Source organism: Arachis stenosperma, chromosome 6 (assembly GCF_014773155.1).
Source record: "Arachis stenosperma cultivar V10309 chromosome 6, arast.V10309.gnm1.PFL2, whole genome shotgun sequence".
In the NCBI taxonomy this organism is placed as follows: Eukaryota; Viridiplantae; Streptophyta; class Magnoliopsida; order Fabales; family Fabaceae; genus Arachis; species Arachis stenosperma.
In genome coordinates this window covers 15,479,687-15,495,303 of record NC_080382.1, presented here as the reverse complement: position 1 = coordinate 15,495,303, position 15,617 = coordinate 15,479,687, and the positions used below count along the sequence as shown (strand labels likewise).

General features: G+C 37.8%; 1 protein-coding gene across 1 annotated transcript; it reads left to right on the top strand.

Annotated features, from left to right (window-relative positions):
• The first annotated feature begins 2,241 nt into the window (after positions 1–2,241).
• Positions 2,242–10,308, top strand: LOC130936083 (DExH-box ATP-dependent RNA helicase DExH12-like). The gene is made up of 3 exons (XM_057866065.1): positions 2,242–5,211; positions 6,061–6,450; positions 7,147–10,308. The coding sequence occupies exons 1-3, from the start codon at positions 2,242–2,244 to the stop codon at positions 10,306–10,308; spliced, it is 6,522 nt and encodes a 2,173-aa protein (XP_057722048.1).
• The last annotated feature ends 5,309 nt before the right edge of the window (positions 10,309–15,617 follow it).

The window sequence follows — 15,617 nt, the reverse complement described above, 5'->3', positions numbered from 1 at the left end:
GGGTGTATTTCTTAAATTTTTTGGGTGTATTTTCTGTAATCTTTTGGGTGTATTTCTATAATCGTTTGGGTGAATTCCTGTAACCGTTTGGGTGTATTTCTGTAATCTATTGGGTGTATTTTATGTAATCGTTTGGGTGTATTTTATGTAATCGTTTGGGTGTATTTCTGTAATGCTTGCCATTTTTTCTGAAATGAAAAATACACCCATAGATATCAGTAAGATACACCCATAGATATGAGTCAAATACACCCATAGATATCAGTCAGATATCACTCAAATACACCCAAATGATTACAGAAATGCACCCAAAGGATTACAGAAAATACACCCAAACGGTTACAAGAATTCACCCAAACGATTATAGGAATACACCCAAAGGGTTACAGAAAATACACCCAAAGGATTAAAAAAATACACCCAAAATTCGTTAAAGTACATTTTATGCATAATTCAGAACTCTTTCTCTTTCTCCTCCTCATCTTCTGCTGCTTCTTCTTCTTCAAAAACGATTTTACCATGAAAAATCGAAAAAAAAGAAAAAACAGAGAGAAAAGACGTAAATGAAGAAGAAGAAGAAGAGGAAAACGAGGAAGAAAAACGTGCAGAAACGAAAGAAAATGAGAAGAAGAAGAGTAAGAGGAAGAAGAACGTGCAGCAAGAAGAAGAAGAAAAATTTCAAAAACCATGAAAATCGAAAAAAAACGAAGAAGAAGAAGAAGAAGAAGAGGAAGAAGAGGAAGAGGAAGAGGAAGAGGAAGAGGAAGAGGACGAAGACGAAGATGAAGAAGAAGAAGACGAAGAGGAATCGTTTGAGTGGGGCGCGTGTAGTTACGCTCCATTCAAAATGAGTTAATGCGCGTGTTAATGAAGTTTGGGCTGATAACTTGTAAAACTTGTACGGCCTTTTTACTTGTATGTGTAGCAGGCCCCTAAATAATAATACAACATCTTTATTATCTAGTACAATCAATTACTTTCAGTTAATATCTTTAACTGAAAAAAAAAAAAGATAATTTCAATTTGTTTTACATAGATCATTTTTATTTATTCATTTATTAATTTAAATTTTTTAAAATTTAAAAACTCACTGAATTAAGAGATTTGTTTGTTTTTTATATAGTCAAACTTAAATTTGTTTTTTAAATTTAAATTATACTTAAATTAAATGTTGATAAGTTAATGAAATTTAAATATAAAATATCTTTTGCAACCATAACAAATATAATTCTAAAAATTTCTAGTGACGACACCTAAACAAATATATGAGTGCTACGTCAGTATATGAGCTTTCTATTTGTATTACTATAAAAATAAAAATAAAGATAAAGATTTTCAACCTCAACGTATGAGCGCCACGTCAGTATATGAACTTTGTATTATTATGAACTTTGTATTATTATAAAGATAAAGATAAAAATTTGTCTTTTTACTTGAGTAGATATATTTTTTTAATTGGAATGGATTAAATTTATATAATACAAAAACTTTTACTATTGTATTTATATTTAATAATATAATTTTATTTTACACATAATAAATAAAATATTTTTCAATGTAAGAGCAAATTAGTTTCTATTATTATTTAATAGAAATATATAAATTTTTAAAATTTGTAGACCAGTTTTGTTATAATCAAACAATATGATATGTGAGACTAATTTATCTAACAAAATAAAATTTTATAAATTAATTTAGTAATTAAAATTTATTAAAAAGTAAAAGATAGTATAGAAGGATTCTTAATTCGTCTAATCTTTTTTTCTCACACCTTAGAAGATTTTTTTACCTACCACACAATAATACAGGTTGTGTCTTGGGTTCCAAGTTTCAACATACCATGCATCGTGCCATCAAAATAAACCGCCATCTTCTTCGTGCTTAACACTACTGCACCACCCATTCTCAATTCACTTACCTACCAATACCCTATTCCAAATCTCTAATCTTCCAAAGTCCCCAGTCTCTCTCTCAGGAACATCCGAACGGCCGCCATTCTTTCTCCAGCAATGCCCCTATTTCGTCTCTCCAACAAGGCTACCGTTTCCATAGTTGGACACATTTATTATTACTTTTTCTTCTTTCGATTGCTTCAATCTTATTGTCTTTCTTATGTTGCTGGTTTTGTTTCAATTGGTTGTATCCAATACTTTTCTGATCCATTTTTGCTTTCAATTTTGATTTTGCAGTGTTAGGGTTTTTGTCCGTCTTTTAACTTGGATTTGAAGAGAGTAGAGAAAAATGTCGCACCTTGGTGGTGGTGCCGAGGCACACGCACGGTTCAAGCAGTACGAGTACCGTGCCAACTCGAGCTTGGTCCTCACCACCGACTCACGTCCCCGCGAAACCCACGAGCCCACTGGTGAACCCGAGTCACTGTGGGGGAAGATCGACCCAAGGAGCTTTGGCGACCGGGCCTACCGTGGCAGGCCCGCTGAGCTGGATGAGAAACTTCAGAAGGCTAACCAGAAGAAGAAGAAGGAGCGTGACCCTTTGACCGATCCCCTACCTCGACAGAGCAAGCGCCGGCGTCTCCAGGAAGAGAGTGTCCTCACTGCCACTGAGGAAGGCGTGTATCAGCCCAAGACCAAAGAGACTAGGGCTGCCTATGAGGCCATGCTGAGTGTCATTCAACAGCAGCTTGGCGGGCAGCCTCTCAGCATTGTTAGCGGCGCGGCTGATGAGATTCTTGCAGTGCTCAAGAATGATGCTGTTAAGAATCCGGACAAGAAGAAGGAAATTGAGAAGCTTTTGAATCCTATTCCTAGTCAAGTGTTTGACCAGCTGGTTTCTATTGGGAAGCTTATTACAGACTTTCAGGAGGGGTCTGATGCTGTTAATGGTACCTCGGCTATGGATGGAGATGATGGCCTTGATGATGATGTTGGTGTGGCAGTGGAATTTGAGGAGAACGAGGATGATGATGATGAGAGTGATCTTGATCAGGTGCAGGAGGAGGAAGAGGACGAGGATGATGTTGCTGAACCGAATGGAACAGGTGGTATGCAAATGGGTGGTGGTATTGACGATGAAGATATGGAGGATGCAAATGAGGGAATGAGTCTCAATGTACAGGATATAGATGCTTATTGGCTGCAGAGGAAGATTTCACAGGCGTTTGAGCAGCAGATTGATCCACAGCAGTGCCAGAAACTCGCCGAAGAGGTTCTAAAGATTCTGGCTGAAGGTGATGACAGAGAAGTTGAGAACAAGCTGTTGATCCATCTTGAGTTTGATAAGTTCAGTCTCATTAAGTTCCTTTTAAGGAACAGGTTGAAGATAGTGTGGTGTACCAAGTTGGCAAGGGCACAGGACCAGGCGGAAAGAGAGAAGATTGAGGAGGAAATGAAGGGGACAGATTTGCAGCCTATTTTGGAGCAGTTGCATGCAACAAGGGCCTCTGCGAAGGAGAGGCAGAAGAACTTGGAGAAGAGTATAAGGGAAGAGGCACGTAGGTTGAGGGACGATACCGGCGGTGATGGGGACAGGGACAGGGAGAAGAGCAGGAGGGGGCTTGCTGATAGAGATGCAGAGAGTGGATGGTTGAAAGGTCAGCGTCAGATGCTTGATCTAGATAACCTTGCTTTTGCACAAGGTGGTTTGTTTATGGCAAAAAAGAAGTGTGACCTTCCAGATGGGTCCTATAGGCATCTCAGCAAGGGTTATGAAGAAATTCATGTGCCGGCTTTGAAGGCTAAACCACTTAAGGAGAATGAGAAGCTTGTTAAGATATCTTCTATGCCGGACTGGGCACAACCAGCCTTTAAAGGAATGACACAGTTGAATAGGGTTCAGAGCCAGGTTTACGAGACTGCTCTTTTCAAGCCTGACAATCTTCTTCTTTGTGCTCCAACTGGGGCTGGTAAAACTAATGTGGCGGTCCTCACAATTCTCCATCAGATTGCCCTGCCTAGAAATCCAGATGATGGTTCAACTGATCATAGTGCATACAAAATTGTTTATGTTGCACCTATGAAAGCCCTTGTAGCTGAGGTTGTTGGGAATTTATCCAATCGGCTGCAGAGTTATGATGTTAAAGTTAGGGAGCTCAGTGGAGATCATTCGTTAACCCGACAACAGATAGAGGAGACTCAAATTATTGTGACAACACCTGAGAAGTGGGATATTATCACTCGGAAGTCAGGAGATCGTACTTACACACAGCTTGTGAAACTAGTTATCATTGATGAGATCCATCTTCTTCATGATAATAGAGGTCCTGTTCTTGAAAGCATTGTTGCTAGAACACTAAGGCAGATTGCAACCACAGGAGAGCATATTCGGTTGGTGGGTTTGTCTGCTACTCTCCCTAATTATGAAGATGTGGCACTATTTTTACGAGTTGAACTGGAGAAGGGGTTGTTCTATTTTGATAATAGTTATAGGCCTGTTCCCCTTTCTCAACAGTATGTTGGAATCACAGTAAAGAAGCCGCTTCAGAGGTTCCAGTTGATGAATGATATTTGCTATGAGAAAGTTATGGCTGTGGCAGGAAAACATCAAGTTCTTATATTTGTACATTCAAGGATAGAAACTGCTAAAACAGCTAAAGCCATCAGAGATACTGCTCTTGCAAAAGATACTCTTGGTAGATTCCTTAAAGAAGATAGTGCAAGTCGGGAGATTCTTCATACTCATACTGACCTTGTGAAGAGCAATGATCTTAAGGATCTTCTGCCATATGGTTTTGCAATTCATCATGCCGGTTTGACCAGGACAGATCGTCAGCTTGTTGAGGATCTCTTTGCTGATGGGCATGTGCAAGTTTTGGTATCCACTGCAACCCTTGCCTGGGGTGTGAATCTTCCAGCTCACACGGTGATAATTAAGGGAACACAGATTTACAATCCGGATAAGGGAGCATGGACTGAACTGAGCCCTCTTGATGTGATGCAGATGCTGGGTCGTGCTGGAAGGCCCCAGTACGACTCTTATGGTGAAGGAATAATTGTTACTAGCCATAGTGAGTTGCAGTATTACCTCTCACTTATGAATCAGCAACTTCCTATTGAGAGCCAGTTTGTGTCCAAGTTGGCTGATCAGCTGAATGCAGAAATTGTTCTTGGTACTGTCCAAAATGCTAGAGAAGCCTGTGATTGGCTTGTACATACTTACTTGTTTGTCCGCATGTTGCGTAATCCTTCACTTTATGGTGTAGAACCTGATGTGCTGACAAGAGATATAAGATTGGAGGAAAGAAGAGCTGATTTGGTAAGTATCACTGCAATATAAGTTTTAATTGTATCATAATGCATTATTACATGAACCAAAAAGATGTCTCATTATTTGGTTTTGTTTTATAAGTTTTTACTTGACACTTTCTTTTTCTGTTTATTCATTAAGAACCTTTTCCCCCTTCCCTTTCATTTGTTTGTGTGCGCGCACCCAACATATATATGGATCGGCTTTGTAGTCATGTTTATGCTTGTCAGTGTCATGGTTTCTGTAGAATTATTTAAAGGGTACTAGATCTTCATCGGCCAAGAAAAACTTGATGTTGCACTGCAATATATGCTTTCATTGTGTCGTTATGCATCATTTACCTGAACCAAAGTGATTTCTTTGCCTTTATTTGGTTTGTTTTATTTAGTTATTTTTATCTTTTAACCCAACACTGGTTTATTTATTATGGGTTTTCTTTTTCTTTCCATTAATTGTTTATCTGTTTTGTGTGTGAATGTGTGGAATGTCTCTCTAGTCATGTTTATGCTTGTCAAGTCATGGTTTGTGTAGAATTGTTTAAAGTGGTTACTAGTTCATTATTGGCTGAGAAACTTAAGGTTTGTTTAGTTTCAGAAAATGCTTTCTATTTTTATTTCAAAGACGCCACATGGTTTCCATTCTATTTTTCACTTGAGGAAAAATTCGTTGTTTTCACCACCAAAACTTTGTTGTTTTCACCTCCTTTACCTGGAATTGGGATTTTCTCTTTCGATAATATGGTGGACGAATTTGAGTGATGTTAATGCAGATGTTTTGGATGTGTATTCTTGTATTGCCCATTCCTGTCTTTTGCTGGTTTAATGGCTAATCTTAATCTCTCTGATTGAAATCTTGCAGATTCATACAGCTGCAGCCATCTTGGATAGAAATAATTTGGTGAAGTATGACAGGAAGAGTGGGTATTTTCAGGTCACTGACTTGGGTCGCATTGCGAGTTACTACTACATAACACATGGAACCATCTCCACATATAACGAGCATTTGAAGCCTACAATGGGAAACATAGAGCTATGCCGATTGTTCTCACTGAGTGAAGAATTCAAGTATGTGACGGTAAGGCAGGATGAGAAGATGGAGCTAGCAAAGCTTTTAGACCGTGTTCCCATTCCCATCAAGGAGAGTTTGGAAGAGCCAAGTGTGAAAATCAATGTTTTGCTTCAAACATACATTTCACAGTTAAAGCTTGAAGGGCTTTCACTAACATCTGATATGGTTTTCATAACTCAGGTTAGACTGTGTTCTATTCTATTGAGATATTAATGGTCAATTTGGTTAAAGAAATAAGAAAACATGTTTTCATTTTCTGAAACAGATTTTATTTTCATATTTTCAAGTTCTAGGAAACATGTTTGGTTTGACTATATTTTCTATCTTCAAAAGCTTGAAAACATTGAAAATCCGTTTGATTTGCCAATTTTCAAATTGTTAAAACTTTTAGAATAAGTAAATATCAATTTAAAAATAATTTAAACGTGAAATATCTTTAAGTAAATAAAAAAGGAACTTAATTTTATTTATTATGCATCATATTACGTGTCATTGTTTTCAAAAATTATGAACTAAAAAATATTTTATATGAACTTCAAAATAAATTGAAATTGTGATATTAGAATATGTTTAATTTTCCCTATAATGTACATGCCTGTATTTTATAACTTGGTACAGTTATGTTGATCACTTTTTTTTTTTTTTTAAATGCAAACCCAGATACAAACTGATTTTTCTTTTCATATCCATTATCAATTCCTTAACACGAAATTAACCTCATTATGAATGCAACTACAATTAATTGAAAGGGAGGAAATGATAAAAATACCAAAAAGGCTCAAAATCACAATTTCATGAAATTACTGTTAATGTATATGAAGATTAAATTTTGCAATTTGCTAGTATTGTACTGATTTTTATTGTTTGTTCTTTCAGAGTGCTGGACGCCTTTTGCGGGCACTTTTTGAGATTGTACTGAAACGTGGATGGGCACAGTTGGCTGAAAAGGCTCTGAACTTGTGCAAGATGGTGACGAAGAGGATGTGGAGTGTCCAAACACCTCTTCGTCAGTTCAATGGTATCCCTAGTGATGTATTAACGAAGTTGGAGAAGAAAGATTTGGCTTGGGAGAGGTATTATGACCTATCATCACAAGAGATAGGTGAACTCATTCGTGCTCCGAAGATGGGAAGGATGCTTCATAAATATATCCATCAATTTCCAAAACTGAACCTTGCAGCTCATGTGCAGCCTATTACTCGGACAGTTCTGAGGGTTGAACTCACAATAACTCCAGATTTTGCATGGGATGACAGAATTCATGGTTATGTTGAGCTCTTTTGGGTGATTGTTGAGGACAATGACGGTGAATATATCCTTCATCATGAGAATTTTATGCTGAAAAAACAGTTTATTGATGAGGATCATACGCTGAATTTCACAGTTCCAATCTACGAACCTCTTCCTCCTCAATACTTCATCCATGTTGTTTCAGATAGATGGCTTGGGTCAGAGACTGTTCTACCTGTTTCCTTCAGGCACCTTATCTTACCTGAAAAGTACCCTCCCCCAACTGAACTCTTGGACCTGCAACCACTGCCTGTGACTGCATTGAGAAATCCAAAGTATGAAGCACTTTATCGGGATTTCAAGCATTTCAATCCTATTCAGACCCAAGTATTCACAGTTCTGTATAATTCTGATGACAATGTATTAGTTGCTGCACCAACAGGAAGTGGTAAGACCATCTGTGCAGAATTCGCTATTTTGAGGAATCATCAGAAAGGGCCTGATAGTGTCATGCGTGTTGTTTATATTGCACCTATTGAAGCTCTTGCCAAGGAACGGTATCATGATTGGGAGAAGAAATTTGGTAAAGATGGTCTTGAATTGAAGGTGGTTCAATTGACTGGAGAAACAGCAACTGATTTGAAGCTACTTGAGAAAGGTCAGATTATCATTAGCACCCCAGAGAAGTGGGATGCTTTATCCCGCCGCTGGAAACAGAGGAAACATGTGCAGCAGGTTAGTCTTTTCATCATTGATGAACTCCACTTAATTGGAGGTCAAGGTGGTCCTGTTTTGGAAGTCATTGTTTCGAGGATGAGATATATTGCTAGTCAGGTTGAAAACAAGATTCGTATTGTGGCTTTGTCTACCTCTCTTGCAAATGCCAAGGATCTAGGAGAATGGATTGGAGCTACTTCCCATGGTCTTTTCAACTTCCCCCCCGGCGTTCGTCCTGTACCTTTGGAAATACACATTCAAGGTGTAGACATTGCCAATTTTGAGGCAAGGATGCAAGCAATGACGAAACCAACTTCCGCTGCAATTGTTCAGCATGCCAAGAATGCTAAACCTGCTCTTGTATTTGTGCCTACAAGGAAGCATGTGCACACGACAGCTGTGGATCTGATTACATACTCGGGTGCAGACAGCACAGAGAAGCCATTCTTATTGCGGTCCCCAGAAGAGCTTAAACCTTTTCTTGACAAGATTAGTGATAAAATGTTGAACGCCACTTTACAAGAAGGAGTGGGATACTTGCATGAGGGCTTAAACAATCTGGATTATGATATCGTGACCCAACTGTTTGAAGCTGGCTGGATTCAGGTGTGTGTTTTGAGTAGTTCTATGTGTTGGGGAGTGACATTGTCAGCTCACTTGGTAGTTGTGATGGGCACACAGTATTACGATGGGCGTGAAAATGCACAGTCAGATTACCCTGTTACTGATCTTCTGCAGATGATTGGTCATGCCAGCCGGCCTTTGGTAGATAATTCTGGGAAATGTGTCATCTTGTGCCATGCACCCCGTAAAGAATACTACAAGAAATTTTTATACGAAGCTTTCCCTGTTGAGAGCCACCTTCATCACTTCTTGCATGATAACTTGAATGCTGAAATTGTTGCTGGGGTTATTGAGAATAAGCAAGATGCTGTAGATTATCTCACATGGACATTCATGTACAGGCGGCTCACACAAAATCCCAACTATTACAATCTACAAGGAGTTAGTCACAGACATCTTTCTGATCACCTTTCAGAGCTTGTGGAAAATACATTGAGTGATTTGGAAGCGAGCAAGTGTATTCTGATCGAGGATGACATGGATCTTTCTCCACTCAATCTTGGTATGATTGCTTCATATTATTACATCAGTTACACAACAATTGAGCGGTTTTCATCATCTTTGACTTCAAAGACAAAAATGAAGGGTCTTTTGGAGGTTCTGTCTTCAGCTTCTGAGTATGCTCAGCTTCCAATACGACCTGGGGAGGAAGAGGTGGTTCGCAGATTAATCAATCACCAAAGGTTTTCCTTTGAAAACCCCCGAGTCACAGACCCACATGTTAAAGCTAATGCTTTGCTGCAGGCCCACTTCTCTAGGCAATTTGTCGGGGGAAATCTTGCACTGGACCAGAGGGAGGTTCTTCTTTCTGCAAATAGATTGCTTCAGGCAATGGTAGATGTAATATCAAGTAATGGTTGGCTAAGCTTGGCTCTTCTTGCCATGGAAGTTAGTCAAATGGTTACTCAAGGAATGTGGGAACGTGACTCCATGCTATTACAACTTCCTCACTTTACTAAGGATCTGGCTAAGAAATGCCAGGAGAACCCAGGGAAGAGTATAGAAACTGTGTTTGATTTATTAGAGATGGACGATGATGAAAGGCGGGAGTTGTTGGGCATGCCAGATTCCCAGTTGTTTGATATTGCCAGATTTTGTAATCATTTCCCCAATATTGATTTGTCATATGAGGTGATAGACAGTGACGTGCGGGCTGGGGAAGATGTCACAATACAAGTCACTCTCGAACGGGATCAGGCAGAAGTAGGACCTGTTGATGCTCCCAGGTATCCAAAATCCAAGGAGGAGGGATGGTGGCTTGTTGTTGGTGACACCAAACACAACTTGTTGCTTGCCATTAAACGGGTTTCGCTTCAGCGGAAGCTAAAAGCCAAACTGGAGTTTGCTGCTCCCGCTGATGCTGGAAAGAAATCCTATACCCTTTACTTCATGTGTGATTCATTCATGGGCTGTGATCAGGAGTATGCTTTTGCCATTGATGTCAAAGAAGCAGGGGCTGCTGATTGATAGCAGCAGAGAATGAAGAGGTAGATTTCTTTTCCTTTTGCCGTACGTTAAACTTCTAATTGAATGTTTGATGTGATCATCTTATTTTATAGAACACTTGTCAACAATATCTTGCAAGATGTCAGGAGTTGATGTCTGTGCTGTTTTGTTTTGTTGATAGGTTCTGATTAATTAGGTTTGTGGATGTCACTTGGATTATTTAAATTAAATTTTGGCGGTAGTCATGATGTGTCACATAGTGTTGAAATTCTACGATAATCTAATGCCATGCGTGTGTTTTACAAGTAGTAGTATTAACTGCTTCTCTCTCTCTCTGTGTTTCGCAATTAAACTGTCTATTTGAGAATGTACAAAATATTATTACCACCGTGTCAAAATACTGTCGATTTGGAGCGGTAATTTAGAAGATCAGTGTTTCCTGACAATGAAGGGGAGTATTTGGTTATTGGGTCATGGCATATTTAATAGGCAATGAACCCTTTTATTTGAATATTCTTTTGCGTGCTTGCTCTGAACCTTGTGAAATCTGTATATCCTTAACAGTTTTGTGAAGCTGCAAATTTGAATGACAATGCTTCCCTGCTTTGGTAGTAATAGTGACACTTTTTTTTTTTAATTAATCTTTACTTGTTGGTTTGGTGGGAATTTGTAGTAATAGTGAAAGCTCACTTTTTTTTTGTTTTGGATTAAGGAACACGCATAAAACAATGATTGGCAAAGGAGTAACTATCATTCTCAGGACTCAGGAGTAGGAAGTGAAGTAGATGTAGCCTTGCTTATTGGAACACAATTTTGCAGGCCATAACAAGTTGCAACACTAGGAAATGAAGTTTGAATAGGATGCTAAAATTTGGACGCCTGAGCCCTTTATTGATTATTTAGTATTATTTTTGAACTTTGGGATGAAAGGTGTCAATTATGGGCTATTGCATCCAAAGAATGATAGACCTGAATTTCCATTTTTGACCATTTTTACCCCATCTTTATAATGCAGGTGAACTCTTATATTTTTGTACATGCATGTCGTTTCGGAGAACTGCTAGTGTCAGTTAATCTTCCATGTTTTAACTCTAGTTTGTACAGATGTGTTGCCATTTGAATATCAATGATTGTCCTTACTCTACATAATATATAGATTGACGCCAGATATGGTCTATCAATGATAATGTTTGCAGACCAGCTTATCCAACATTGGGGTTAAAGAAAATTAGGGTATAATTAGTTTGATTTATTTATTTTTTTGTTGTCATTATTTTCTGTTTTCAGTATTGTTAAAAAAAAAGTGAATGAAAAATAATTTTATTGATCGGGGTTTTAATGACGTTTTTTATTTTTAATATTGGATAAGAGTGTGTTTTGCTGTATTGTGAAGATCAATGGTGTATTATAAAATTGTGGATAATTAAAAGAATATTTTTAAAATAAAAAATTTGAAGGTCAAATTTGCATGCTTAAATTTTATCATAAAATTTGATCTTCAGATTTTTAATTTTCACATTAATAAAAAATATTTAATCTATTTATATTAGTGAGTAATACACTATATTTATTTATCTCTAAAAAAAAATTAGCTTTTTAGGATGAATTATGACATAATTAATTTTTTTTTCTGTAGAATTTTAGAGAAAAAATACGATTAATTCTCTCTTATATTTTTTATAATTTAAAATGTGCAATTTTGAATCTAGAAAATTTTTTATGATGATATTAATATCTCTTTTAAATTTATTTTTTCATGTATTTTGAGAAGGTAATTCTTGAAGAAAAAGTTAAAGACAAAATCTGTTTGTAGTTTGATGAGTGATGACTTAAGTTTTATATTGCACACGTAGAGGTGGCAACATTATACTATATTCGTAGGTATTCAACCCGATCTAACTCGATTGGGTATAGTTGCCAATCGAATTCGTATTTGTGCAAGCTGAATTTCAATCGTATTCAACCAAGTCGCACCCTACGCCTGTATATGTATATGTTATGTTATATAAAACATGTCACAGATAAAAAATGATCCAAGAATTTCTCAATGTAAAAAGTTTTTTACTATTAATCCAAGATTATAAATTAGTACTTTGACGCTTTTGTTTATATAAAAACCAATTCTATTCAGTAATATATAAATACGTTTCTGATCTCTTCATTTATATCACAACCTATAGCGGCCAACTCCCAAGAATCCTATAGGCTATAACCATTAATACTCAACCGATTGAAGAGTCTTTTCAAACCATAAGAGCTTCAATATTGAGAATAGACAATTGGTTAAACAATAGGCTATAACCATAAGAGTCTTTCACCATAACCTATGCAATTAAATAGGTAATACCAAAGGATACTCCAAGCAGCAAATATAATGATAGAAATTAAATAATCAGACACAAGAATTTTAACGTAGGAAAATCCCCAAAAGAGGGACAAAAAATCACGGGACCTACTCCAGAAAAATCTTTCACTATAAGAATAATGGGTACACAAACAGTCTTCCTAGTGACACTAGGGCATCTCAACAATCAACAAAATACATCATCAAAACTGATGGAATCAATATAAACCCTCCACAAAAGTGGGTATCTCAAATCAGGCAAAAGAGAAGGCAATACAACTAGCAAGTTATATCCTAATGTTCATCTTTACACCAGGAATAACATACTAAAATTTCATAAGAAATGGAGCAAGTTTACCGGTTCAATTGGATCAAAATAGCTTTGCTCTTTTCCCCCAATTTTCTCTTCTCTTCGACACCGCACTGTTCCTTTTTTCCTTTTGTTTGTAAATGAGAGAGGAAGCCTCTCGTTCTCTCTCCCTCCGTGGCTTATACGCCACTTTCTTTCATTCTTTAGTTTTTTTTTTGTTTTAAAAGTTGTGGGCCCCACTTGGTTGGGGACCCACCAACAAATCTCTCTCTCACCAACTCAAGTGGGGATAGGCTGCTCCACCAAGCCCGCCTTCTCTTTGCAGGAATCAAACTTTACTGTAGGTAAACTTTTAGTCATCATATCTGAACCATTATCATCAGTATGGATCTTCTCAAGTGCATGACTTCATCTCAAGCGCTTGACGTATCCAATGATACCTCACCTCTATGTGCTTCGATCTGGAATGAAACATCGGATTCTTGCTGAGATGGATAGCACTCTGACTGTCACAGAATAACACAAACTTCTCTTGATTTATGCCTAACTCTTGTAGAAATTTCTTCATCCACAAGAGTTCCTTAGAAGCTTCAACAACAGCAATGTATTCTGCCTCTATAGTAGACAAAGTAACACATTTCTGAAGTCGAGATTGCCACGACACAGCTCCCCCTGCAAAAGTCATCATATAACCAGAAGTAGAATTTCTTGAATCAATATCCCCAACCATATCCGCATCTGTGTAACCATCCAACACAGGTTGGCCACTTCCAAAGCACAAACAAACTCTGGAAGTACCATTAAGGTATCTGAGAATCCACTTCGCTGCTTGCCAGTGTTCCTTGCCAGGATTAGAGAGAAACCGACTAACAACTCTAACTGCATGAGCAATATCCAGCCTGGTGCAAACCATAGCATACATCAAACTGCCAACTGCAAATGCATATGGAATCTTCTTCATTTTTGCTTTCTCTTTCTCACTTGTAGGACATTGCTGCAAACTCAGCTTGAAATGACTAGCAAATGGAGTACTAACAGGTTTAGAATTACTCATACTAAACCTCTCTAAAACCTTCTCAATGTACTTCTGTTGCAACAACCACAGTTTTCCATTCTTCCTGTCATAAGTGATACTCATGCCAAAGATTTTCTTTGCAGGACCCAAATCCTTCATAGCAAAGGATCTGTTTAAGTCTTTCTTAAGACTTCCAATCTTCTTAGTGTCATGACCAACAATCAACATGTCATCAACATAAAGCAAAAGAATTATAAAATCACTATCAGAAAATTTCTTAACATACACACAATGATCAGAAGAAGTTTCACTATACCCATGACCTTCCATGAAGGAATCAAACTTCGTGTACCACTACCTTGGCGCTTGCTTCAGCCCATATAAGCTCTTCTTCAACTTGCATACAAGATGCTCCTTTCCTTTAACCTCGAAACCCTCTGGTTGCTCCATATAAGTTTCTTTATCTATGTTACCCTGAAGGAATGCAGTCTTCACATCAAGCTGCTCAACCTCTAAATTCAAAATAGCCGCCAATCCAAGCACAACTCGAATAGAGGATATCTTTACAACTGGAGAGAAAATCTCCTCAAAATCAATACCTTTCTTTTGTTCAAAACCTTTCACAACCAATCAAGTTTTGTACCTTGGCCGTGAGACATTTTCATCTGCTTTCAACTTGAACACCCATTTATTCTTGAATGCTCTCTTACCCTTCGGCAACTTCACCAATTCAAAAGTATTATTATCATGCAAGGATTTCATTTCTTCTTGCATGGCCTTCAACCAATCTTCCTTATGCTCATCAGACATAGCTTTCTGGTAGCTTTCTGGCTCCCCAGTCTCAGTGTTCATCACATACTCATGAGGAGAGTATTTTTGAGAAGGATGACGCTCTCTAATAGATCTTCTCAATTCAGGCTCAACTGGTGGTTCAGGTTAAACTTCAACATCTGGCACCTCAGGTTGAGGTATAGGTTCATCATGCAAATCATCACCATCATTATCAACTTGTACATCTCTCCTATCAACAGGAGGTCTAGTGGAAGGACCAGGTTCATCATCAGCAGAACGTCTAACAGTTACTGTTGGCTTATCTATCTTCTCAAGATCTTCAATAGTTTGGTCTTCAAGAAAAATTACATCTCAGCTTCTAATTATCTTTTTGCTCACCGGATCCCATAATCTGTAACCAAAGTCTTCGTGACCATAACCCATGAAGATACACTGCTTTGACTTTCCATCAAGTTTGGACCTTTCATCTCTTGGAATGTGAACAAAAGCCCTGCAGCCAAACACTCGCAAGTGACTATAGAAGACATCTTTCCCTCTCCAAACTTTCTCTGGAACATCACCATTAAGTGGAACTGAAGGAGAAAGGTTGATCAAATCTACTACAGTCCTCATCGCTTCACCCCAAAAGGATTTAGGCAACTTTGCATGAGAGAGCATACACCTGACTCTATCATTGATAGTGCGATTCATTCTCTCAGCAACTCCATTATGTTGAGGAGTCTTAGGAACGGTCTTTTCAAGCTTGATCCCATGTCCTTTACAATACTCTTCAAATGAACCCCTGTATTCACCACCATTATCTGCTCGAACACATTTCAATTTCCTTCTTGTTTCTCTTTCAACACTTGCATGAAAATGTTTGAAAATTT

Coding starts and splice junctions, on each gene's coding strand:
- LOC130936083 (XM_057866065.1), top strand. CDS start 2,242: ATGTCGCACCTTGGTGGTGGTGCCGAGGCACACGCACGGTTCAAGCAG. Junction 5,212..6,060: donor AGGAAAGAAGAGCTGATTTG/GTAAGTATCACT, acceptor GAAATCTTGCAG/ATTCATACAGCTGCAGCCAT. Junction 6,451..7,146: donor ATATGGTTTTCATAACTCAG/GTTAGACTGTGT, acceptor TTGTTCTTTCAG/AGTGCTGGACGCCTTTTGCG.